Below are 27,516 nucleotides of genomic sequence, written 5' to 3' on the forward strand. Positions count from 1 at the left end.
TGCACAGGGAAACAACCCAACCACAATTTTGTCCTCTTTTTAAATATGCAGGATACTCCATGGGGGTCACCCCCACTGGACACTCAGTGGGGAACCCAAAACCAATCCATTCGCCCAGCCTTTGATGTGCTGGATACTAGATGGAGGACTCACCCACAAATACCTGTGGGAGACTCAGAAAAAGAATCAAGGAAACTAGTGAGATAGAGAGGGGAAAGTGTGAAAGCCGTACATTAAATTGCTGCAGTGCTATTTTTGGTATTGGCACGGAGATCAGAAAGCTGGTATCGAAGCTAAAGTCTAAACTTTAGTACTGATCCAAGATTAATATAAATAAAAAGAATTTAACTGAAGAGTGTAAATCAAGTGAAAGAACAAAAATAGCTGCCTTTCCATTGCAGTTATGCGCAAAATAGAGTTGACAAAAACACAGATGCAAATTGTCTGCATTTCCATTGAGTAAGTTTATGCAAATTCGTTTTCCAAATTAAAGTTTGTTTTATCACCTTAAATTAAAAAAGTTGACCGATAGATGGGTGCTGCTTCGGTTATTTCAAATGTGTCTACAATCGCCATGGTAAATTTTTAAATCTGAGGCGACAAGAGTGACTGAATACAATAAGGGGAAGTCGAAATCCCTACATTTGACAGAGGCTACATTTTACTGATTTCTTTGAAATTGTTCGCAGTGATTTACCCGTATGGAGTACAGGTTTGTTGCTGAGACTTTTGGTGTGAGCAAAACCACCGCTCACAGGTGTGTGTATATGGGGTGTGTCCACCCATATGCTCTAAAAGTAATGAGGCACAACATCACTTTACCTGATGTGGAAGAGACATGGCAGATTTCACAGTGCAATTACGAGGCACACAAAATACCTCAGGTGTATGGTGCAATTAACAGCTCACATATCCATATTCATACACTAAGTGACAGGTATCAGGATTTTGTTAACATGAAAGGCTGGGCATCTATTGTTCTGCAGGTGGTCAATGACAACAGATTAATGATCAGGGTCATGTGTAGGATCATCCAATAAAACTCATGATGCTGCTCTATTCGTGTCATTTGACCTAAATGCAAAAATAAAGTGTTTGTGTTTCCTGAAAAACAACCTTAAGCAAGCGCATAAACTTCCTGCGAATTTTGAGTTTTTTCATTACCATTTTGTTTTGCATTTTCAAAATGTGCATTAATGAGGTTAATGGAAACATGGCTACTAATACTCCAATTCCTTTCTCAAATACTGAAACAATTAATTTATTAATTAATTTTCCAAAAACGCCTATTAAGCAAAAACATCCATTCAATTTAGGTTGATTTATTTGAAATGCTTGCATTACCCTAAATGGCTGTGGCAGGACATTATAAATGAACCATAATACAGCAGCTAAAAATGTATATTTTCTCAAGCAGTTTAACACTTGCCCATTAATGAACCATTGTTAATATTCATATAACCAGCACATACACTTTAAAAAAATACTGCAAAGAATGCAAAATAAATATACAACTTTGAAACTACAATTTTATACAATTAATGGCAATGAACAAAATTTTCTTCATCTTAAAAATCAAAACAGTACTGTTCAAAATCCTACCTGGGCACAAACTGATTTGCTGGCCTCTTTGGACGATACTCTGGGTGCACCATAAATAACATATGTGGGAACCCTGTACCAAAATATGCCCCATCTGTGTGATGGTGTCGTGAAGACTTGGGAGTATAAACATCCATGCACTTGGGGCAATAAAGTTTAACCATTGCCTCACCCGGAATATCTGATAAACCTGCAAGTTAAAGAAATACATTACAAAAGGAACATAAATGTATCAATTATCAATTCATATCAATATATCAACCTATTAAAAATAAATAATTCCCAGGCAGAAGCTGCCACATAAAAGGGAACACTTAATAATTTCACTATAACAAAAACTAATTTTCTGCTCAAGTATCTCAGGTTAAAATCAAACTATCATTTCATTTGGTTTCCAAATATTTAACTTTACTTAATACTTTACTCTGAAATGAAAGCATAGAGTTAATTTAACCCATTAAAAACTGTGCAACGTTCAATAAAGCTGGGAAAATAGGGGTGTTCTAGAACTCTGGACCATTTTAGCAAAGGATTTCTTACTGCTACTTGACCTGTGAAACTTAAAATTCAAAGTCTTTTCTTCACAGTTAAAATGTGACTGCTACTTGGTATTCTTAAAGCTGTTGTTCTGCAAGGCACCTATCACTCAAGCTGTTAACTCTCAGAAACCTGTCTTCTGACTCTCTTGTGGCTTTGGGTGTGCCAGCCTTGTTCCAATCAGAGTTTCCTCCAGTTTCCAAGTTCCGTTTCCTGGTGTATAAAACTGTAGTCACTAAAAGATGACTTTGTGATCTTTCCAGTTGTCTGTCTTACTTTGTTATAACAATATACTAATTCCTACAGTGCAATATTGATCAAATAATGTGTCAGAAGGTATAGCAACATAATTTGTTCAAACAGTGCTTTAATACAGACAGAGGGTTTATAAGTAATCAACAGAAGTTGGGACTCCTGTAGGAATTATTTGCGTCAGCTGTCAAATCTTAAATAGCTAACACTGCTGTAGAAACCTTAAGTTGTTAACCCATTACTTGTTCCCTGAAAAGGCCTTTTTAGAATAACTCTGAAAACTATTTTTCAGTTTTTGGTAAACTATTTTTTAAAATCTCTGGCAGCTAACTGTTTATCTTTGTACTATTTCAGGTTATTCACATATCTTGACCTGCTTAACTTTCATTATAAACTGGAAAAATGGAGGTGGTGTTCTAAACCTTTTGACCATTAATATATATGTTTCATTCTACACTTGCAGTGCAACCCTTGCATAATCCTATTCCTTTTCCATTCATTTTTCAGGTATAGACAATAACAGTTCGTTATCAAGCAACTAGAGCAGTACCCTGGTTTAATGGAGGTTTGGGCAAGCTGTTGTCACACACCCCTATTCTGGCATTTCACCCACATGTACTGCAGATGTTTTGGCTTTAACACTACAAGTTTTTTCGTAGGCTTTGGTAATTCTAGTGTTAAGAGCAGCTCTTAGACGAGTGAATTAAGAAAGTATACAAGTTGAAGAAATCTCTCTGAAGATACACTGGAAACCACACACTAAAACAAATGGAGCCAAGTTGTTATATTTGGAGAAAAAAAAGACAGTAGGTGCTTACTGCATTACATGTGAACACTCCTAAATGTAACAATGCATATTTAAAAGGTTTGAAAACTTTACCCAAAAATAATAAGGTAGTACATAAAGCTTGTAGAGTTTTATTTTTCTTTAGTGGTGTCATGTAATACATGCAAGATTATAATTGCTAAGTATGTGCATTGAATTTCTTATAAAAATGAAACTTGTGAAAAGAAAAAGAAAAAAAAAATTGGAATTACCTTGGAACAGGGCACCTAAGCAACTGATAATGTCCTAAAAACATTGTTACGTGTAAACTGCACCAAAACTGCATATTTACCATTTATTACATTTTAAAACTATTTATAAAACATTAAATAGTAATCTCAACTTGCCAAGTGAAGTTTAAAGAGCTTACACATAATAGATAAAAAGGAATAATTTCAAGACCTAAAAAAGTAACAAAGGTCACTTATTATCAGAACAAGATTGTTTGGGATCACTTTTAAAAAAAAAAAAAAAGGAAGAAGAAGAAGAAGAAGAAGAAGATGATGAAACAAAGCTAACCACTTTTGAACTAACTGAAATAATTTTAACACGCTCCAACATATCCCGTCATGCATCATTCAAAAATGTTTTTTGAAATACATGTTTGCCTTTCAATAATAAATTTATTTAATTAAATGGCTATAAAATGTTATCCTGGACATGAAAATACATAAACATATCTTAAAATGATTTAGCAATCTCTTGCAGAACCACTGCACACACACTTTTTAAAAAGTGAACAGTACAATATTTACAATATATATTATTTATCTCTCTGTAACTTGGGTAAAGGCAGGAAACAACTCTGAATCAAGTGCCAGCCCATCACAACATTCACTCTCTCTCAAACACACACACACACACACACACACTGCAAACATGCTAAATATTGCAACACTTTTACATTTTTGGCATTTTTATTATTAATACATGCCTTCATTTATTACGTTTTTTCCTAATATGACCTACAGGAATATTAACTAAATGTCAATACCCATGATTGCCAGCTATGGTCAGTCTCCTAAAAGCTACAACCTAGTTATTTGTTTAGTACTTTTGAAAGATTGTCAAAAAAGCACAATTAAAAGCAAACAATGAGCAAAAAAAAAACAAAAAACCCTGAAACATCCAGATGTTTCTTGCAAGTCCAACTTACAATACACTAATGTTTTTCCTATACCACACTATTTAAACAATAAATACATACCAATAGGAAGCATAGGCTGATTCTCACAGTAGACTCTAGGACAATAACCAAAGTCTCCTTGCTGATATTTCTCCAGCTGAAACAAACATTTGCAGACCTTAATACAATTGAGTCAAAGGGTCACATACAGTAGATAATAACTTGCTACCAAACGAAATACTTAACATTTCCTCCCCCCCAACTAAATGGCCTTAAACAACTAATTGAATCCACCAAGAAAAATACTGATTACCATTTGTGCAATACCACGATTTGTGAGAATATAGCGAGCATGGATTAATCCATACAACATCTCTGCTGCTTGTTCAATCAAGTCACTCTGATTAGGGTTATCTTCCAGTTCCTCATCTGAAAACATATAGAACAAAAAGAAAAGGCAAATCTTAACACTTTAAGCATAGCGCACATAATTTAATAAAAAAAAAACAAAAAAAAAACACATTTGTAGCAAATGCACACATTGGTTGGCTGTGCTGCGGTGACACTGGGCTGTCATAGGCTTGACGCTGTCCTCTTATTAATAGCCACAACACCAAAAAAAAAAATATATATATATATATATATATATATATATATATATATATATATATATATATATATATATATATATATATATATAAACTGCTCAAAAAAATTAAAGGAACACTTTGAAAACACATCAGATCTCAATGGGAAAAAGAAATCCTCCTGGATATCTATACTGATATAGACTGGGTAATGTGTTAGGAACGAAAGGATGCCACATCGTTTGATGGAAATGAAAATGATCAACCTACAGAGCCCTGAATAAAGACGCCCCAAAAATCAGAGTGAAAAAATTATGTGGCAGGCTAGTCCATTTTCCCCAAAATTTAATTGCAGCAAATCAAAATTGTACGCAGCACTTTGTATGGCCCCTGTGTTCTTGTATACATGCCTGACAACATCGGTGCATGCTTCTAATGAGATGACAGATGGTGTTGTGGGGGATCTCCTCCCAGATCTGGACCAGGGCATCACTGAGCTCCTGGACAGTCTGAGGTGCAACCTGGTGGCATTGGATGGACCAAAACATAATGTCCCAGAGGTGTTCTATTGGATTTAGGTCAGGAAAGTGTGGTAGCCAGTCAATGGTATCAATTCCTTCATCCTCCAGGAACTGCCTGCATACTCTCACCACATGAGGCCAGGAATTGTCGTGCACCAGGAGCCACTGTACCAGCATAGGGTCTGACAATGGGTCCAAGGATTTCATCCTGATACCTAATGGCAGCCAAGGTGCCTTTGTCAAGCCTGTAGCGGTCTGTGTGACCCTCCATGGATATGCCTCTCCAGACAATCATTAACATACCACCAAACTGCTCATGCTAAATGATGTTACAGGCAGCATAATGTTCTCCATGGCTTCTCTAGACCTTTTCACTTCTGTCACGTGCTCAGGGTGAACCTGCTCTCATCTGTAAAAAGCACAGGGCACCAGTGGTGCATCTGCCAATTCTGGTATTTTATGGCGAATGCCAATCGAGCTGCATGCTGCTGGACAGTGAGCTCAGGGCCCATTAGAGGACATGGGGCCCTTGGGTCACCCTCATGAAGTCTTTCTGGTTGTTTGGTCAGAGACATTCACATCAGTGGCCTGCTGGAGGTCATTTTGTAGGGCTGTGGCAGTGCTCATCCTGTTCCTCCTTGACCAAAGGAGCAGATACTGGTCCTGCTGATGGGTTATGGACCTTCTATGGCCCTCTCCAGCTCTCCTAGAGTAACTGCTTGTCTCCTAGAATCTCCTCCATGCCCTTGAGACTGTGCAGGGAGACACAGCAAACCTTCTGGCAATGACACGTATTGATGTGCCATCCTGGAGAAGTTGGACTACCTGTGCAACCTCTGTAGGGTCCAGGTATCGCCTCATGCTACCAGTAGTGACACGGACTGTAGCCAAATGCAAAACTAGTGAAGAAACAGTCAGAAAAGATGAGGAGGGAAAAATGTCAGTGGCCTCCACCTGTTAAACCATTCCTATTTTGAGGGTCATCTCATTGTTGCCCCTCTAGTGCATCTGTTCTTAATTTCATTAACACCACAGCAGCTGAAACTGATTAACAACCCCCTCTGCTACTTAACTGACCAGATTAAATATCCCATAAGTTTCATTGACTTTATGCTATACTCTGATTAAAAAGTGTTCCTTTAATTCTTTTGAGCAGTATATAAATAAAAATAAAAGATTTAAGCACACTAGTTACCTGCATATCTATGTATGCATCTGTTGAATACAGCTATTTAAATTAGGCATTCAAACACTTCCTCATTCCTACCAATTTCTTGTAAACAAAACATTAATACACTGTAGTTATACATTGCTGTGCCAACTATTTTGCAAAATTTCCTACATAATATGGCACAGTTTTAGGCTGGATAAGTTTCCATTTCTTATATCTTAATTAATATTTATACAGTATTAGACTGCATATTAAATATTTTCAAACCATCATGAACCTAAACTCAAAGTGTGGAGAGAAAAAAAATAAAAATAATCAAATTAAGTGTCAGAAAGCAGTGTATACAGAAAGAAGGTATTACCTAGGATAGTGGAAAGTAAACTGGAACAGCGTAATTTGGAAAAGGCATTACTGGTACAACTTAATGTCAATTATATGTGCACTCAAGTTAGTATAATTAGCTTTCCATTTCCTTCAAAACACATTCTTCATAGATTTGTAACATGGTCTACCAAGTAACAGAAACGCAGCTGCTGCTGAAAAACTTTCCATGTACTCACATAAAGGCAACAAGAAAGCTTGTTATGAGCAACAAGAATGCTGCATTTGGGGGAAAAAGCCACATAGGCAGACAAGTCTGAAATCAGTCACACAAATAAATGTATACAAAAGCAGCATGATAATTCAATGCCTTTGGGAAAACAACTGGCAAAAACAAATACCTATTCCAAGGTGTTTTGTTTTTAACACATATTTCTATTAACCTCCAAACAGACAAATACGTACAACCATTACTGGATGGCTTCATTAATGGTATACACCCTAATGGTGCTGGGCGATATGACGATATATATCGTGGGGACGATAGAAAAGTGTCTATCGTCCTATTTATCTTCTATCGTTTCTATCGTTTCTAACCTAATTTTATCAATTACTAAAGAAAATATTGCATTAAATAGGCTATGACAAATGAATGATAATGTCTTGTTGCTATGCAATGCATACTCTACCCTTTATATAAGTAATAATCAAGAATAAAAAACTTTTTCGCAAAGAAACTCCGTCTTGTGGTTTTGTGACAGTTAAATTAAATGTCACTTCAAAATAAAGTTGCAAAAAAAAGTATGCAATGATATCTTTGTCAAACTTTTCAGAGAATAACTGGAAACATACTTTATTGTGGGTGGTATATCGTGATATATATATTGTTATTGTGATATAAAATAATCCATATCGTGATATAGGATTTTTCCATATCGCCCAGCACTACACCCTAATGAGGACAGTAAAATGGATAAAACAAAAAAAAAAAAACGAACAACTTGCAAATGAATTTGGTAAGATTCACTAGATGGCACCATTGCACCTAAGGTATCCCACTCATTTTTACACATAAAGTACATTTGAATAGTAATAAATTAATAGAACATGATAGAATTCCGTATGCCTAATGAGTTTAAGTTAGTCATTTAAAACTAAAACAGTTTACAATAGGACAGCAAGCTTATGCAGTTCAAAGAGTACTTCTGAAATTAATTAATGAATAGGTCTTTATAAAAATAGTTTTTTTGTTTAAACAATTAGATATCAATTCTTAAAATGTTAAGACTGATCTTGTGAATCTCTATATTGCTCAATTAATACATGTACATTTTTACCTATCCTCGTTTTTGGTGTCCGATCCAGTCAGTACATGTTGCAAATGCACCTGTTAACGCTTTCTATGGCAAAAGCACTTTACTATCCTATAGGCGTCTTCAACAGTTAAATTAGATGTGTGGACTTAGTGCGGATTAAAGAACATCTGGATAAAGGGAAAGCCAAATGTCAGCTATGCATCTCAGAAGCCAAAAAAAAGTATTTTTGTTATTTAAAATAAATTGAAAACCTGGCAAAAAAAGGACATTCAGTTTATTAGCCATTCTTTCGGGCTCACCTGGTTCTAGATCAAGTATCATGTCTAATGCTTGGCGATAATGTGGGACCTGTTCATTTAGTCCTGTTAGGTTAAATTTGTCTTGAATATAATCTTCATCCACCTGCAAAATAAACACCAAATGTTAGGTTATTAATGCTTGCAGGTAATCTAACTGTATCAAGCCGTTTCCAAAGACAGTTGATAATCATTCAAACCAAATTATTCACAATACTATTCCTGCCTTAAACCACTAGGTTTGTAATGAACAGTACTGGGGTGATCCAGCAATGAAAAACACATTCACAGGATGGCAAACTTATCAATAAATAGATTTGTGGTTTCCAGTCTGAATTAGTATTGCTAAATTGACAAATCATTTGCGGTTTTTTTTTTTAATTATGTTGCTCTTGCTGTCAGGAAATGTCTCTTTAAAGATGCTAGCCTTGAACTCCTTACTTCCAAGCTTCCCTGCTCAAATACAATTAACACATTAGCACTTAGAAACAGATTGCCTTTTACTCATGAACAAGCAGCACATCTTTAGAAATTACAATGGATATGCTCTCTCACCCCACCTCCCCACAAAATAACGGCCTTTACAAGAAGTTCTATGAAGATTATTATGACTGGCCAAAACATTTTATTGAAAAAAATGTGTTTCCTCTACAATTTTCGGGAAACCAATAGATTTTTACACATTGAATACAAATAATATATGTATTTGTAATTTCTGCATCACCTAGGGTTTTCAAGAAAATTTCAATTAAGCATTTAACATTGTAACGTCTCCATCGACATAGGCCAACGCGATGATATTGTAATGTAATCAAAACAAGAGAAAAACTGTTTTGCCACACATTTTTGTTTGTAGTCAATGTCAGATGCTTCACATATCAGAGTCCAACAAAAGTCTCCCAGCATAGAAGGGCTCCACTTTCTCAATGTTGGAAATGTCTTGGTGTATCCAAGCTGTAGACAGAAGAGAACTGCAACCGCCTTCAGATCTCTGCATATATTCCAATTATACCTCCAGTACTGAATATGCAGTGTGATGATGTGGGTCTTACATGTTTCCTTCATATGAACGCCATGTCCGACAGGTATGGAAGGGTAGATAATGCCATTGTGCAGCAAAACAGCCTTCAAACTTAATGATGAGTCAATAAACAGTCGCCATTCATTTGGATCATGTTCACATCCAAGAAAAGAAAGAAAGCAATCCATCGATGTGACTGCAGTCAGTCAGTCAACTGGTTTTTAAACTGCAGTATGCTATACAAAATGGAAAGCATATCACTGGAAGTTATTGTACCTAGGGTTTATGGAGATTTTAAGCAAAGCATCACCACATCTCTCAGTCAGCAGAGACAGTAGCCGTAACTTGTAACACCTTAACATGAAAGCAGCAGATTACCACATGACAATCAGATGTCACTACATTTAAAACGACTCGGCAACTGTGATAAATATGTTGCAGACAAGCATTCTGCATGCCAGTCACACAGGGGGCAACCTCATTCCTAATACAGAGTTGACAAGTCACTGGCAGTGGCATCAGTTAGAAAGACTGCAGCTGCTAGGTATGTATAGGGTTGTCTTCCCACGGAAACAAGCCACAGTCTTGAACGGGCATGTCAGAGCGCCCAAGCACACAGCCTTTCTTGCAGTATTTTAGCTAGTGAGTCTCTGGTATAAATTGCATCGGGTATAAATGTAAAATATAATGATTTTGACCTAAGATGATCATGAGCTACTTCCAGGCAACTAAACCTGAGCACCCATGACTATGTGAAACACCCAGATTTGAAAATTTCATAATTTATATTACAAAATTTGCAGTTTCTCAAAAACCTTGCATGATGGGAAAATGTTAACATTATTTCGGTGATCAGCATCACAAAATGCATGTGGCAGACAAGAAATTATGAAGGAAACAAAAACCTTGTAAACAAGTGAAAGATTAACTGTTTGTGGACAGACTCCTTGGTAACCAAAAGCAAGTTTAAAATTATTCCTAATAAATTTAAATATATAAAATGACTAGTGACCTAGCATTCAATGTACTGGTATTTCATTTTCCCCCATCTCTGCATCTAAAGCTTTACTTTTGCAATTAATCTCTGCATAAAATACATGACTTTTTCAAAGTTAATTTTTTGGTGTGCATTGATAAACGGGATTTTTTTTGGTTAGATATAAGAGGCAAATAAAATTGGAAAGGCTTGACAATTTTAGTAGAAGAAAATGTTACTATATATTATTGATTAATAAAACTCATTCACTACTTGTCTATGAACTTGGCTTGCTAACACTTGATTAATGAAATAGCAGCACCTTTGGATATTACAACAATGTAGGTAAAACAATTGAGGAACACAGCAAGTCAGATCTGTAAATTTGGGTTAAGTACTGGCTGAACGAGGTGGGCCAACCTAATTAAAAAGCAAACAGGATGCTGGCCCCTTCTCTTGGACTGCCAGGGTGTGATTAAAGAGTTTATTACAAGTACAGTTAGTTATTAACAGACAATTGCTGATGTTAAGTTACTACAATGGCTGGCTAAAACAGAATACTGATATCTTAGAGTTTAATACAGGTTTGGCTCTCAAACATCTCCTTCAAGCAACTTGTCCATTGCATGTATTTGTTAGCAAAACATTAATATTTCAACACAATCAGTGCCTCAAAATACATTACAAAACAATAAATACTTGGCCTATAAGTGTGCAGACTGAACACAAACAGTATTAAACTGAAAATCTCAGAGCCGCACTAGAAATGAAGATGTGTAAAATAAACACAGGCAAAACAACAAAAACAGCTAAATTCAAAAGAGCATCAGTAAGAAGGAAAAGGCTCACTATAGGGCTGTTCAAAGAAAGAAAAAGAAAAAAAAAAAATCATACAGAGTACCACAGCAAATTGCTTCAATTTTGCACTCCGAAGGAGGCCACACACCAAATTGTTTAAAAACAAAAGACTTTCATGTTACTTTTTATTAAAGCAATGCTTTCATTGCATTTATTCTAATGTTGTATAGTGTTTTAACAAACAAACAAAAAAAAACAAAAAACAAAGATGACATTAAAAAAATGATCTACTTGGGTAGCCTTCAACTTGTCAACTAATTTCACAATTAACTGTTAAACATTTTTCAAAGTACTTTAATTACATAAAAATTGACATTTAGTGGATACACACCTTCACACAGATGCAGTTTACAAGAATTGGTATGCACTAATAATAAATAAACTAAATTTAACAGAAATGAGAATTGTCCAATAGATTGATCATTTGTGCTCTTTATAAAAGCTGCAGTCATCACAAATAATTATTCATTTTTCTCCTTTAACTCTAAAAATCACATTGGCTTCTTGTTTAAAAATAATGTCTGCGAAAATATGGCTTATTCATTGAATTATTTAGCATTAGCACCATTTTTGAGTAATTCTGTTAAAAATAAATCAAGGAGTATGCATGTATGTGCTGTATATTAAATACTCCAAGAATGTCAAGTCAGCACTCAATCATCTAAAATGAATAATCTGCAACTCTTTCAATTAGAACTTACAAATCAATAGATAATTTAGAAACAAAATTTGAGCATAATAGTTATGTAAAAATAAACACTATCAAATAAAAAAAATAAAATAAAAAGATCCCATTCACACAAGGAATCTCCTTACTTAAAATCTTATGACATTAGAGCAAATCATGTAAACTCACTTCACAGAAAAATTCATTTCCTCGTAGTCCACAAAACCAAGAGATCCACGACACCTCCTCTGAGCTGCTCATTTTACTATCCTCTGCAAAAAGACAAAGACAAAATTTTACAATTTCATTTTAAATGCTCTCAATCAAAAATGTGTGCATATTTTACATTCAATAAATTTGCAGATATTTTGTGTTAAACAGATTTCACAATATTTACAATACTACGCTTTAACACTAAAGTCATGGCAGATGTACTTCATAGCTATGAATGAATCATGTATTTCAAAAAAGAAGCACTAAACTATATAAAAAGAGTCGCTGAGAAGTTGACAAACTTTTTACATTTTTCAGACATCAAGAATGAACTTGAACCAAATGTTCCCAGTATAGTGGTGGTGACGGAACCACACGATTTTTAATTCCCATGGTTATAAAGAGTTAATATGTTTTCCTCGTCTTCATGGGTTTTCTCTTGGTACTACTGCATGGGTAACCAGACATTTTATTTATTTATTTATTTTTTAATATTAGAAAAATTCAACCCCACCATAGAGGGGAGAATCAATACCAAAATTCTACTCTATTAAAAGGAACAAGGAAGGAAGGGTATCCTTTTTCCCCCCAAAAAAGGAAGCTTATTCAAAAATGTTATTGATTAGATCCTGCAAAATTTTAAAAGTTTTGAACAGATCCTTTAAGTGAGAATTTTTTCCAATTTCATTTAGTACAGAACATCAGTTACCAACGGACATAAAAGTTAAGGGGTGGGGGTGGCGGGATTCTTCCAGAAGAGCAAGAAATACCGCTGTTAATGGGTCCAGAGTGATTGTGTCCAATACACATGCAAAGATTTTTGTCCAAAATGATGTTAATTTGGTGCAGCACAGCACATATGGCCTAGTGAGGCTGGAGCTAGAATGCAATGTTTGCCGGGTTTAATCTTGCCCTGGAAATACTTTGGACAATTTTAATTCAGATAAATGCACTCAATAAAAGATTTTAAGCTAGACTGACTGAATGCTTTGCACATACAAAGCTGAAGTGTATTCTATGCAAGGTTGCCTTCCTCTCTTTTTCTGAAATATTAAGCAAAAGATCCCTTCCATAGTGAGCTTGGGGGTCGTTGGAAAGAAGGAACATCTAAGATTCCAGGCACTCTAAGTTGGCTTGGTATTAGTGAAGCTTAGTGTTAGTGAAGCTTATGTATGACACTTGGAACATCGATAAAGAGGATGCTGCCGTTATGTCATAGAACATTACAACACGGTTTATGAAAGTAAAATATTTGAAAAAAGTAAATACATGGATGCTGCGGTGGGCTGGCGCCCTGCCCGGAGTTTGTTTCCTGCCTTGCACCCTGTGTTGGCTGGGAATGGCTCCAGCAGACCCCCGTGACCTTGCAGTTGGGATATAGCAGGTTGGATAATGGATGGATGGATGGATATATGGATGAACTACAAATTTCTGGTACAGAGCTAATTGTTTTCTGCAACAAACAATTTTAGAAGAACAATATTTTTCTTTAAAATAACATTTGAAAGAACGAAAAAAAAAAAAAAAAAAAAAGATTGTAGCACATATACTGTCCTGTGTACTGGGAACTGGCAAACAAAGCTGCCGATTTTCATTGTTGTCTTCTAAATCAATCAGAAAAAAAAAAGAAGGTTGCTAAACCGTATCATGACACACTAATGCACTACAGTGGGATCAAAAGCTATGCTGCTGATTATATGGTATGTACTGAAAATGCAATATAAAATAAAACTGTGTGTGTGTGTGTGTGTGCGCCCTGTCCTTCTGGACAATCAGATTTGTTAAGTTTAGATGTGGTGGTTCAGTGGTAGGGATGATGACACGATAATTTAGAGGTATGAAGATTCAAAAAGGAGTTAAAATGGAACATTTGAACAAAAGCAAAACAAGTTACCAAGGGACACTGGTTCACTAACAGGATGCAACACAAATCGCCTTCAAAGATGGGAAGTATTCAGAAGAATTCAAATGCTGTTTCACAGTAAGGAATGGGAGACCATCTACCATTGGCGGTAGTCAAAAAGTAGACAAGAGGCAAACAATGCACCTCAAAATGACATCTGAGAAGCAGTCATCAGGGGAATGGAATCGAGAGAGGAAGCACTGAGCAAGAGAGGCTGACATGAAAAGAAACTGGAAAAAGACATAAGAGAAACATGGAGGGTATGAAAAGGGCCACAATTATCATTCATCAAAATGTTTTTTAAACTTATTTTACTACCTGGCTTCAAGAGATAAACTGAAATAGTAAAGAAAAAAAAAATATGATCCTCATCCTTCCGTGAAAAAAAAATAAAAAAGCTTTCTCACTCTGTTGCAGATTGAGCTTTTTAAATTATACACCTCATGTGAAGCATTTGGAATGGTTTTGTGTCAAGCAACTCAAAGGCCACTATGCAGCAAGTCATAGAATATGACAAATGAATCAGTGAATCCACCTAAGTGGGATGTAAATGTAAAATTAAACTGTTAAAAACAAAACAAAAAATAAACTGAAGTGAGAGTTTTACACATTATAAGGTTTCAACATTGAGAAAAAGTCTACAGTTAAGAAAATGGAGTCGTCTATACATTTGGTCAAGGATTATAAAAAATAAAAAAAATAAAAATAAATAAAAACACACACAGGTTAATCCTAGTTGCCAGAGTAACAAGGCAAAATGCAACACTGTAAGGGATGTTTGCCCATCATACAAATATGTGGACTAGGCCAATTTGGACTAGCCAAAATGCATGCTTTGACAAAGTGAGTAAAAATCCAAAGGATTACAAAAAGAACATGCAAAGTTTGGAGGGGAAAAGAAAAACTTATTTGATAGGCAAAATATGACATAAGCACTAGCACCTTTGCCCTCTTGACAGTTACACTGAAAAAGCAGTATTCAAACAGTTATCTCCTGTTGACAAATTGAAAGATCATTGAAAGTATTCATTATGAAATACTACTTAAATGCGAAAATAAAAATAAGTAAAATCTGCTTAATATCAACACTGATTTATTCAGAATCAGAATCTAATGAAGTCTAAAAGAAAGCAATACTGTTTTAGGCATATACACAAACTACTCGGAGTAATGCATTTTGGAACATTAGATTTATATGTTACATACACAATTGTACAATACAATGGCAGTGAAATTTCACTATGGCAAACTCTGTTGCCAAGCATAATATAAACTAACTAAAAGAAATTTTAACATAAACGGGGCAATAAGGGAAAATATAATATGCACGAGTGTATACTGTAGTGTACAGTTAATTGCAAGCCAACAGACAGTAAAAATAAAACACACACTGCAGATGCAGCATAAAGTGACATAATTAGCATAATTTTAAATTCACTATAGCTTAGCAGCACAGATACAGAATAAAATAAAATAGCAATGATAAAAACAAATGATTAAGGGAGAGTTTAAAATTCTTATGTCCTGAGGGGAAAAAAAAAAAAAACTTTGCCCTTGGCTCTAAGTGCTGACCATATGGCTATGGAGGCCTTTACCTGAATGCAGCTACTGAAAAAGAATAAGGTCTGGCTGTAATGTGCCTGCAATTGTCCATTTTGCTTGGATGGGTACAGATGTTGGATGTGTTGATGATCCTTTAAGCGCACCATATGACTCTTTGCTGGGCTTTACACTCCTGGATATTGCAGCTACCAAACTAGGCAGTAATGCACCTTTGTAAGCACAGACCCTACAGAAGCACAGCAGAATGCTTTCAGTATGGCAGTGGAGATTTTTTATTTCTTCAGGTACTTGAGGGGACACAGGCACTGCCTTGCTACACCTACACTAGAGTGGAGGTGTGATTAGCCCATGTCAGGTCCTGAGAAACATGCACACCAAGACACCTATAGATGCCGACTCTCTAATCTGGAAACCCCTGGATCCTAAGTAGGGTGTAGTTCCTTTGCTACTTCCGTGTGAAGTGCACAATTATCTCTTTGGGTTGGACAGCACCTCCACCTTGTCCACGAAGGCAGGTCTATCTTAAATGGAGATCAAACCTACCACCACTGTGTCATCTGCAATCTTCATGATGGTATTGCAAAAATGCATTGATGCTCAACTGTGAGTGTACAGGAAATACAGCAGAGTAATCAGGGCACAACCTTGTGGAGCACCTATGTTGCACCTATGTTAAGGATGACGGTGTTAGAGCCAAATCTCACACTCTGCGGTCTGCCAGTCACAAAATTCAAGCCACAAAGCAAGGAGCTCAGTTGCAGAAACCCTTAGCTTGGTGGTCTGCAAAAATTAAATATACATATTACAGCTTATTGCTTCAAGTGCACGACACTTAAAATCCAAAAGCATTTAAATAAAAATGTCTATATTGAAAAGTGAGTGTCCATGACAAGACTTATACCATAACCTTAAACTGTCAATAAACACTTTCATGTCAAGCATGTCAAAGTAAGTTCTCAATTTTCCACTAAAAAAAGGTTTTGTGCAACTGTCAAGATGGAACAAAATACCATGAAAACTGTAATTTGTTGCCCCTAAACAAAATACAAACACAATCACAATGTACTGTATAGGTGAACTGGAGAAAAAAAAAAACGGTTAAGGGGATCAAATCCATACTTGTCAATGCTGTCATTTCTCCTCGCCTTCCCGACTCTCGTTCATTTCCACGGCAGCTATGTGCAGGTGAATCCAAACGAGATACAAGAAAGTAAAAGCCCTCGTATTGATCTACACAAGGACCAGTTATTTCATACAGCACGTGATGGAGAACGTCATAAAATTAACTATATTCTTGCCTTGTTTCGAATTACTACACCTTAACTAGCATTTACTAATCACGATAATATAGAAAAAATCTGCATCCAATCAATGACCATCAGTACGTTATACAAAAGATCAATAAAAAAAGAGGAATGTGCTTCAGCAGCGAGTTCTTTTCTTAAATAACATGCAGGAGACAGTATTACCAGGATTAAAAACCGAAAACGCTAACGAAATACGGCTTAATGATCACTCTCTCATACCTTCATTTATAATACACGCATCCGCAATGAGTTATTACACAAACATGATCATACATTACAAACTGGATACATCTACACAAATAAAAACCACTGCTAACGGTACACAAAAACAGAACGATTAGACTCGTTGGCTCTCCTGTTGTTTGGTTGTATCCCTAAAAATGCTTGTCCACTTCTAAGCACATCTACAACGGGGTTCCAACATGGCTGAGCAAGAGAGGCCTAATTGCTTTCTTTCTGGCTTAACCCCTCACCCTCAGAGAGCCCCAAATGAGCAAACACGGATTAAAAAAAAATCAACCGAGTCACCAATTTTATACTTACGGTTGGGTTGTAATCGGTTTGTACTGCCCTGTCGTTCGTATATATATAAAACTTACAAAACAACGGTAAAAATCATCTACTACCTTTACGACACAAACTGTCTCACTTGCCGCAAGACGTCAACGCGTAAGCACGTTCGGACGCAGAACCGTGGAGGATTCTGGGAGGATCGAGGTCTAGCACGTCCTCGGAAGATTCCAACTGTAGAAGTCAGTTTAAACAGCTGTAATCGAAACCGCTCAGTTCTGATGCACAGGCACACTAACGCTCACATTCTTAAGTAGCCGATTTGAAGTCGCCAATTAACGAGATATGCACATCTCCTGCGACCGTGTCCGGATTTCTACTGACAGTTGTTTCCTATGCCTTCCAACCGATTATGCTCAGGTAGGCTTTAATAAGCGCAACGAGAACTGGGCTTTACGGGTTCTTTAATGACGGGACGACGCAATAACGTAGGATTCTCAAATCTAATTTACGATAGCGGGAGATGGGGCAATACGATAGGACACGCAAACAACCACACACATTTCCAGTATTAAATTTACCTAGTGAGGAAAACTCACAGACACATGAATAACGTCCAAACCCTCACATTTCCACAAAGACAGCACTCGAACGTTGAATTTAAAACCCAGGAGGCTGGATACAGGTAACAGCATGAAACAGTGCCATCTCTTACATCAACCTGGGAGAAACTTACTTGCGCACCTGTCAGATAGTGTTCCATTTGCACTAGTGATCACCTCATTACAGTGCTCAGACTATAGCCATAAACTCACCGCGATCGCCTCCACAACGTTGGCGACACGCAGTCTTACTTGTTGAAGTCTTACGCATTTACAAAAATTCAAGAGAAAACTACGTATTATATTATGTCAGATTCATTAGATTTTCTTTGCGTGAGACAGTGCAGAGACTTTTCAAAATATGGTAAGAACTGATGTATTTACACTAAAATACGACTGCCTGCATTTCTGATGTTTTAGTTAATTTGAAGAAGTATAATGTATGGATTTTTAGCATCAAATGACTCACTGTGCTAGATTTGGTAGGAATCAAGCGTTTATTGTGATTATTGTGTCAAAACTGTTGTGTCATTTGAGTGTATTTATATTTTGAATGTTTATTTCATAAAACAGTTTTTAATTATTTTATTAAAAAAAGAAATTAGTATGAAATTGTGCATACAGCACTTCCATGCAGGTTTCACAACAGTGATATCACATGAAATAACTCAATGGAAAATTTTACAGTACAATACATCCAAATGTATATTGTATTATAATAATATACAATCCAGTACATTAAGTTATTTAATATTATGTACACAACTAAATGTTGAGTAAAATTAACAGGAAAAAGTCTGAATTAGCATAAGTTCCCCAAAATCCGGGGTGTTCATTTTAATGATTTACTTCATGAGGTAGAACATGATAAACAAGAATAGTTGTGTTAAATATTTGAAATATTAAAATGTGTGCTTCAATTTAACATGTTTGAAGTAAAAAAAAAAACTCTCACTTGTAATAGAAATGTGTCATTTTTCACCCTCTGATAGAGGTCCATAGAGGGCTAGATACCTAGTAAAGGATCAGCGATCAAAAGTAAAATCTTATTTGTAATCACTGACCTTGAAATAGGCTCAAACAACACCCTACATGCTTATGTTTGAAATTTATGATTTGTAACCTTCTGGTAGTGGATCTGAGAGGACTAGGAAAACAGGTAGAGAATCAAATATCAAAAATATTAAATTCATTATGTACAACCTCGAAATAGCATAAAATGACACCCCACATGCCTATATTATCGATCCCCATGTTTTTGAAATTTTGTGAAAAGGAGTAACATTGACCCCTCATATCCCATTATTTGGCAGGTACTATATATTATATATACATATACATAAACGTTTTAGAACACCTCTGTTTTTTTATGGAAATGCACACAGTTTAATGTCTTAATGTTTCATGAAGTCATGGCATAGAACATAAATTGTAAATAAAGTCAAGGAATCATTAAGTGTACAACATTTTATTCAAATTTTTGATTCATCAAAGTAGCCACCTTCTGCTGATGTAACAGGCAAACAATGGTAACTCTTGAACCCCAGACCATCACATTTCCTCCTCTATGTTTGACAGATGGTGTCACACACTGAGGAACCATCCTTTCATCAACTCAACGGTGCACAGACACCTGCATGTTGAACTGAAGATTTCAAATTTTGATTCATCAGTCCATAAGACTTTCTTCCAGTTTGCAGTAGTCCATAGCCGGTATTTCAAGGCCCTATTTTGTCCATTGAGTGGCTTTTCTTTTTCTGCCACTCCCCTTGTCAAACCTGCAGCACAATGTCTCCTCCTAACAGCAGAAACTAAGACTTGCTTTTTTCATCCACTGTTAAGCTGTACTTGAAGCTGTTGTGCTGGGAGGCACCTATCACACAAGCTGGTGTTCCTCAGAAACTTTGTCTTCTGATTGGGTTGAGACTTTTGGTCTGCCACATCTCTACCTATCAGAGTTTCTTCCAGTTTCCAATTGCCATTAGACTATGTAGAATATCATACTCACTGACACTTTGGTTTACTTTGCAATTTCTCTAAATGAAAGGCCTACACTTCTAAGGGTAATAATTCATGTCTCATTTTACTGTATTTGTTAACTGCCATTTTCTTGCCATTATCACTTGAATTTACAACTTTCTACTGTGTATTATTGGCCAAGTAGTACCTCGGAGGGTGTAGTAGCACATTCTGTTCCAACTCTGCCTTTAGACATACAGAGAGTTTTTAAGTAATCAAAAGAAGTTGGAACACCTATGCAAATTGTTTGCTTCAACTTGCAAGGCTTAATTTACTTAATTTACTTTAACTGCTGCAGAACAACCTATTGGTTGTTTCCTGAAGAAGGCCCATTTTTAATATTCTGAAGTTTCCTTTTTTCAGTTTTTGCTAACCTAAACTGTAAACTTCTGGCAGTTTACTGCTTACCTTTTCACTATTTTAGCTCATGCATTGCATTTCAATGGATTACATTTGAAAAATAAACTGGAAAAACAGAGGTGTTCCAAAACTTTTCACCAGAAGTGTATATACTTATACAGGTATATACAAACTGTATATATGTGTGTGTGTGTGTGTATATATATATATATGGAAGCGAAGGTCTGTGATGCGGTTTGCATATTTGCAGCTGGAGATCCACAAAGGGAGAAGACGAATCACGTATCATAAAGTAGTTTTTTTTCCTGGGCTTTCAGCCCCTGCCAGGAGCCATCATCAGAGGGTAATGCTTAGACATATAAGAGTCAAAGGCAATATATAGCAAAATTAGGAGGTGGGGGCCGGGGGTCATCAAGGGTTTGGTCAGTGTATGGGGGGATGGGAGGGGTATTGGTCGTAAAGTTTTATTTATTATGAACATGTTCTTATTAAGTTTGCATGTGCTGAGTTTATGTCCAAATGTCTGTTGATGGCGTTTTCATTTGATAACCAAGATTCAGCCAAAAAGAATCACAACACATATACAGGAACATCGCAACGCCGTCAGAAGGAAGGAATCATGAACTGGGACAATGTAAAAATAAGATTTAAGGCCAGTACTAAAAGTGGCAGAGAGCTAGCTGAATCTTGGTTATCAAATGAAAACTTCATCAACAGACATTTGGATATAAACCCAGCATATGCAAACTTAATAAGAACATGTTCATAATAAATAAAACTTTGCGACCAATACTCCTCCCAAACCATACACTGACCAAACCCTTGACACACCCTAATTTTGCTATATATTGCCTATGATTCTTGTATATCTAAGCATTACCCTCTGATGACGGCTCCAGGAAGGGGCTGAAGGTTCAGGAATAAAAACTACTTTATGATACGTGATTCATCTTCTCCCTTTGTGGATCTCCAGCTGCAAATATCTCTCTATTATAAAAAAAAAAAATCCTAGGAGAGAAAGTTGGGAGACAAGGCGTGATCTTCATGTTAAGATCACGGAAGACACAAGAAGACCCGCAAGATGAAAGAATGGCCACGGAGCGTCTCGTGGTGACCTTAAACACGAGACTTTGTGCCAGGAGATTGACCCAGGACCGTCTCGCGGTGACATAGAACATGAGATTCTTGCAAGACACGCCCTACTTACAACCAATATCAAATAAGACAACGGGCAGCAAAACACTCAGCTCAGTCGTGTGAGTGTAAGGATTTGAGTACACACATATCCAGGGCTCTCAGCACATATAAAGCGTATAAGGACAATACGTTATAAATGAAATGTCGACAACTAAACGAAGAAGAAAGCATGGAGAAAAGAGACTCAAAAGTGTTGGAGAGAAAAAAGAGCAAAAAAGAAAAAGAATAATCTAGGTGCAAATTCAGAAAATAAGGAAAGTAATTATCAGCCCGGAACAAGTGGAATTGAAAAAAAAGCAAGTCCAATCGGGCTCAGAGTTAAAAGACAGAGAGTAAAAGACAAAGTAGAACTTCATAAATATGTTTACAAACGTTGGCGCTATACACATGCAGAGCAGGTTAGAGATTATGAAAGCAGTGGAATTGAAAGGCAAAAAACGAGTAGAAACACTTGCAGAGCAAGATACAAAATATGAAAGCAGAAAAAAACGACAGTGTCAAAACAAAGAAAGTAAACATTGCATTAGTGCAAAAAAAAAGAGAAAGAGAAATTATTACTCAGAGAAATAATGAAAAGGCAAATAGAAATCGAATATATGGACATAGATGATATGTCAGAAGTATGTAAATTTTCTAAGGCTTTGAAGTTTAAGTTAGAGAATTTCAAAAATGGGGTTTACCTCACATGCATTTATTGGTTACTTTGCAAAAAAAATTATTAACTGCTGATAATGTAAATCGTTTTGTCTGTGCTAAAATTCCAAACAGAGAAATCTATTCTGAATTATGGTACAAAGTCATTAAACACATGTCTCACTGACCTCATTTAAAAGATTCAGCATATTGGGACTCCAAAGATTCCAAATATTGTTTTTACAGAAGTTCTGAAATAAAAGTGAAACTAATGAAATAGCAACAATTCAAAGAAAAAAAATCTTAAAAGTGTGTATCGAGAAAACCAAACACAGGGGGTTGGCGAGCGAAGCCCCCTAGTATGTATATATATATATATATATCTATATATATATATAGTGCTTCTCAACTGACTCCGCCCTTAAAAGCTTATCTCAGTCTATCCTCCTTAGACTTTGCCGCATCTGCTCAATATTTGCCCTACCAACATTAAACTTAACGGTTTTAGTCTTTGCATCCATACTCTTCCAAAACAGTGAGGATTATATTATGGTCACTTGACCCTAGTAGTTCAATCACCTCTACATGCTAAATTCTATTCTGATTATTACAAAATACTAAATCTAGACAGGCTTTGCCCCACGTTGGTTCCTTAACCTTCATCCATCCATTATCCAACCCGCTATATCGTAACTACAGGGTCACGGGGGTCTGCTGGAGGCAATCACCAACACAGGCTGCAAGGCAGGAAACAAACCCCAGGCAGGGCAGGGCGCCAGCCCACTGCAGGGCACACACTAGGGACAATTTAGGAACGCCAATGCACCTAACCTGCATGTCTTTGGACTGTGGGAGGAAACCCACACAGACACGGGGAGAACATGCAAACTCCACGCAGGGAGGACCCAGGAAGTGAACCCGGGTCTCCTAACTGCGAGGCAGCAGCGCTACCCACTGCACCACCCGTGCTTTAATATATTGTACTAAAAAAATAGCCACTGATTACTTCTAAAAACTCCTGCTCTTGTGCTCCACTATTTCCAAGGTTATCCCAGTTAGTATTAAGGCAGTTAAAGTCCCCCAAGATTATAATAGCCCCTATAAATGTAGCTTTTTAATATAATTAAAGAGATCCATCCATTATCCAACCCGCTATATCCTAACTACAGGGTCACGGGGGTCGACTGGAGCCAATCCCAGCCAACGCAGGGCACAAGGCAGGAAGCAAACACCGGGCAGGGTGCGCACAAACACAAATAACTAGGGACAATTTAGAATCCCCAATGCACCTAACCTGCATGTCTTTGAACTGATGGAGGAAACCCACGCAGCCACGGAGAACATGCAAACTCCACGCAGGTAGGACCTGGGAAGCGAACCCGGGTCTTCTAACTGGGAGGCAGCAGCGCTACCCACTGTGCCACCATGCCGCCCCATAACTAAAGAGATGTGCACTGAAATTACTGTCAATGTAACTTAAATTAACTTCTCTGGTTTGGATTTAATAAACTAACGTTTGTGACATGAATTTACTTTGAATCTATTTTTGAAGTACTGCAGAAATATGTGTTATATTGATTTGTTCATACAGGCACAAACTTGCATCTTTTGCCAAAACAGTGCATTTTCTATATTTTATTGTAATGAAATTTGCTTTTAAAACATTCTCCGATAGTGCCAAGAATACTGATTTAAAGTATGCAATACTGGAAAATATTGTAATGCCTATTAATTGTAGTTGAAAATGTCATGCCTAAAATACAGCTGACACAGATATTTACTGCCTATAGCAATGTGTTTGCACTTTAATTAACCCAACTACATGCTCCTGGAAATTAACAGAGACATACACACTTGTGTAAAAACAAATGACAGAATTCACAGCCTGATGCAGCCCAGACATATGAACCATGGGATTAAAACAAAGCAGACATTGGTGCCTGTGCTCAAAATAACATTCTCAAACCTACTTAATATAAATCTGAAATAGTACACTACTACTTAAAAAGTGTGAGCAGTGTCAGAAATGAAGAGAAACTGTGGGCACACTATAAAAAGTAATCTCACAAATAACAGCTTCTTTTATATAAACAAAATGGAGAACAGTGCTCGTGAAATAAAAAAATGTAGAAAATATGTATGTGAATAATAATAGCAGATACAGTGGTCAAAACACAATAACGAATTCAAAAATAATTTAAAAAAAAAGTGCACAACTGAAATTAAACCTGTAACCAGTACTTTCAAAAGAAGAAAATACATACATAAATAAATAAAGCAAGTTTGGAAAGCAAATCAAATACAGTTAACTGCTTAAATCAAATAAATGCAGATATCGATATCAGTATATAAACAGAAAAGGGGGTAGAATATTGGAATAATAACGATTAAGGCTCTTAGTGGAAGTAAGCTTCTAATATGAATAAGGTGCAGTGAAACAAAGTAAATTTTTAGAACAGCATTTGTCATTCAGGCAGCTTGGGTTACATGGCAAAGACCCAATCCTGCATGGTGTGCCAGTCAACTGAGGGCCATATATTTAAACAAGGCCAGTTTATGTCATTAATTACCCTTGTATTAGAGAGTTTGGGAGCGTATATTCTGGCGAAAACGCAGAACTGACACAGAGCAGGAACAGGGGGCTGCGTAGATAACTGCTGCACCACTATGGCATCGCACATCTTATGTTGTTTAACATGTCATTTTTAGATTATAAAAATGTCACATTTAAGTTTCCTCTCTATTAATTTATAGCTCGTCCTATTTCATATCTCTTGTGTAATCTATTTTAAATAAATCCATATCCTAACAAGATGTAATTTATACGGAAATTCTGTTAAGAATTGTGTTCCGAACACCAGTAAACCAAAGTCAAACGACCTCCAAAGCTACAAAACTAATCTTACACGGATACGCGAAACTGTGATTTTATCTCACTGTTGTGCAGATGTCCAATATGCTCATGTTTGCATACAATTGTACTCGCCGATTAGGCTCGAAAGTTTTCTTTGCAGACACGGAGGAGCGCGGAGTGAGTATAAGACAAGCAAAGAGACACGAAGAGTGGCGGAGTTCGCTCATGTTAGTCTGGTTAGAAATAACACACGAGACAAGGGGGAAGGGGGTCGGGGATAAGGAGGACACGTGGTGCGGATTCGGCAGAAGATAATAAAAAGGGGAAAGGTCAGGGTGAGGGTGTGTTAGTAAACAATGCAACTTTTTAATATTATATTGCACTTGACTACAATCAATCTTCCCATTCGGAAAGGCTTTTGTTCTACCTTCTTTTGCCAGCGCGGGTCTCCGATTAAATTCAATACTCTCCATTAAGACTGTCAGGGTAGTCTTAATAAAACATCTTTGAAATTTAAAGGATCGGGGTTTCCAACAACCGAAAAAGGAGCATTCTCTGGGCGTTACAAACGACGACAGCGGGGTCGGTTTCTCTTTTTAAATCATCCTTAACCTGTCGCCCTCAAAGAAGCGACGGATACGACTGTGCCTCTTTTATTTTCCTCCGGAAACCAGACTAAGAAGTGGGCGGGGCTTTTACGGATTAAAAAAACGCCTAGCAACTATATCCACGCAACGAGTTGTTTCCTAGTAACAACTCGTGTTTACGGTATACAGTACGTTTTTATTTTTAACGTTTCCATATATCCCAATCGCACTGAGGCAGGGTGCAAATGTCGTTGCGTTTCATAAGACTGCATTTACTGTAATGGGCATTTAAGTCCTAATGCCCGCAAGCCCAAAGGAGGTGTCAAGGGAGCCCAAAATACTTAAATAGGAATGTGTTAGCATTGCTGAGGCAGAGGCTAAGCAGCTGACGCCTTTCGTCTGGTTGGTTTAAAGTGAGAAACCGAGGTTTGCCACTTAATTAAATAAACCCTTAGTACATTAAATATGATCGCTAGGGGGCAAACGTGAGCTATGAATATACTTCTCTTAGCCATGTGAATCTCTAGGGCAGAGGTTCTTAACCTGAAGTCCGTGGATGGGTTTAACGGGGTCCGTGAGGGTCAGGTAAAAATTAACATTTATATTTACTATACAGCCCGGTACTGTTGATTTAGAGTTGATGTAGTAGTAGTAATGGTAGTTGAAAACGTAGTATCAGCAGATTTGTTTTAATTTGCACACGAGGATTGTATTTCATAATTATAATGACTGGCCATTCTTCTTCTTTCGGCTGCTCCCATTAGGGGTCGCAACAGCGGATCATCTTCTTCCATATCTTTCTGTCCTCTGCATCTTGTTCTGTTACACCCATCACCTGCATGTTCTCTCTCACCACATCCATGAACCTTCTCTTACGTCTTCCTCTTTTTCTCTTGCCTGGCAGCTCTGTCCTTAGCATCCTTCTCCCAATATACTTAGCATCTCTCCTCTGCACATTTCCAAACCAATGCAATCTTGCTTCTCTGACTTTGTCTCCCAACCGTCCAACTTGAGCTGACCCTCTAATGTACTCATTTCTAATCCTATCCACCCTTGTCACACCCAATGCAAATCTTAGAATCTTTAACTCTGCTACCTTCAGCTCTGTCTCCTGCTTTCTGGTCACTGCCACCGTGTCCAACCCATATAACATAGGTGGTCTCACTACCGTCCTGTAGACCTTCCCTTTCACTCTTGCTGATATCTGTCTGTCACAAATCACTCCTGACACTCTTCTCCACCCTGCCTGCACTCTCTTTTTCTCCTCTCTTCCACAATCCCCGTTACTCTGTACTGTTTATCCCAAGTATTTAAACTCATCCACCTTCGCCAACTCTACTCCCTGCATCATCACCATTCCAGTGTCCTCCCTCTCATTTACACACATGTATTCTGTCTTGTTCCTACTGACCTTCATTCCTTTCCTCTCCAGAGCATATCTCCACCTCTCCAGGGTCTCCTCAACCTGCTCCCTAGTATCACTATAGATCACAATGTCATCAGCAAACATCATAGTCCACGGGGACTCCTATCTAATCTCGTCTGTCAACCTGTCCATCACCATTGCATTACTTTTTGTATAAAAAGAAGTGTTTTTTTTAGATAGTTTAATTTAAAGTTTAATTATAATTTGTGTATGTCATATATGTGTAAGACAATCAAATCTTGATAAATAAAGTACATTGTATTCA

General features: G+C 36.9%; 1 protein-coding gene across 4 annotated transcripts in view; it reads right to left on the minus strand.

Moving 5' to 3' along the window:
* The window catches only part of csnk2b (casein kinase 2, beta polypeptide), a 30,772-nt gene extending 4,868 nt beyond the window's left edge, over window positions 1–25,904 (minus strand). The window contains exons 1-7 of one of the 4 annotated variants that reach the window (XM_039768792.1): window positions 17,607–17,719; window positions 14,185–14,423; window positions 12,267–12,349; window positions 8,559–8,661; window positions 4,657–4,772; window positions 4,425–4,500; window positions 1,603–1,792 (exon numbers count right to left, since the gene is read on the minus strand). In XM_039768792.1, the coding sequence (XP_039624726.1) occupies window positions 1,603–1,792; window positions 4,425–4,500; window positions 4,657–4,772; window positions 8,559–8,661; window positions 12,267–12,338 (557 nt within the window). In that variant the 5' untranslated portion in view covers window positions 12,339–12,349; window positions 14,185–14,423; window positions 17,607–17,719. Of the gene's footprint in view, window positions 1–1,602; window positions 1,793–4,424; window positions 4,501–4,656; window positions 4,773–8,558; window positions 8,662–12,266; window positions 12,350–14,184; window positions 14,424–17,606; window positions 17,789–25,665 lie in introns of those variants that run through there. The other 3 variants (XM_039768790.1, XM_039768793.1, XM_039768791.1) reach the window with 3 other exon arrangements.
* Window positions 25,905–27,516: the final 1,612 nt, after the last annotated feature.

Source organism: Polypterus senegalus, chromosome 11, assembly GCF_016835505.1.
Source record: "Polypterus senegalus isolate Bchr_013 chromosome 11, ASM1683550v1, whole genome shotgun sequence".
NCBI classification, from domain to species: Eukaryota; Metazoa; Chordata; class Cladistia; order Polypteriformes; family Polypteridae; genus Polypterus; species Polypterus senegalus.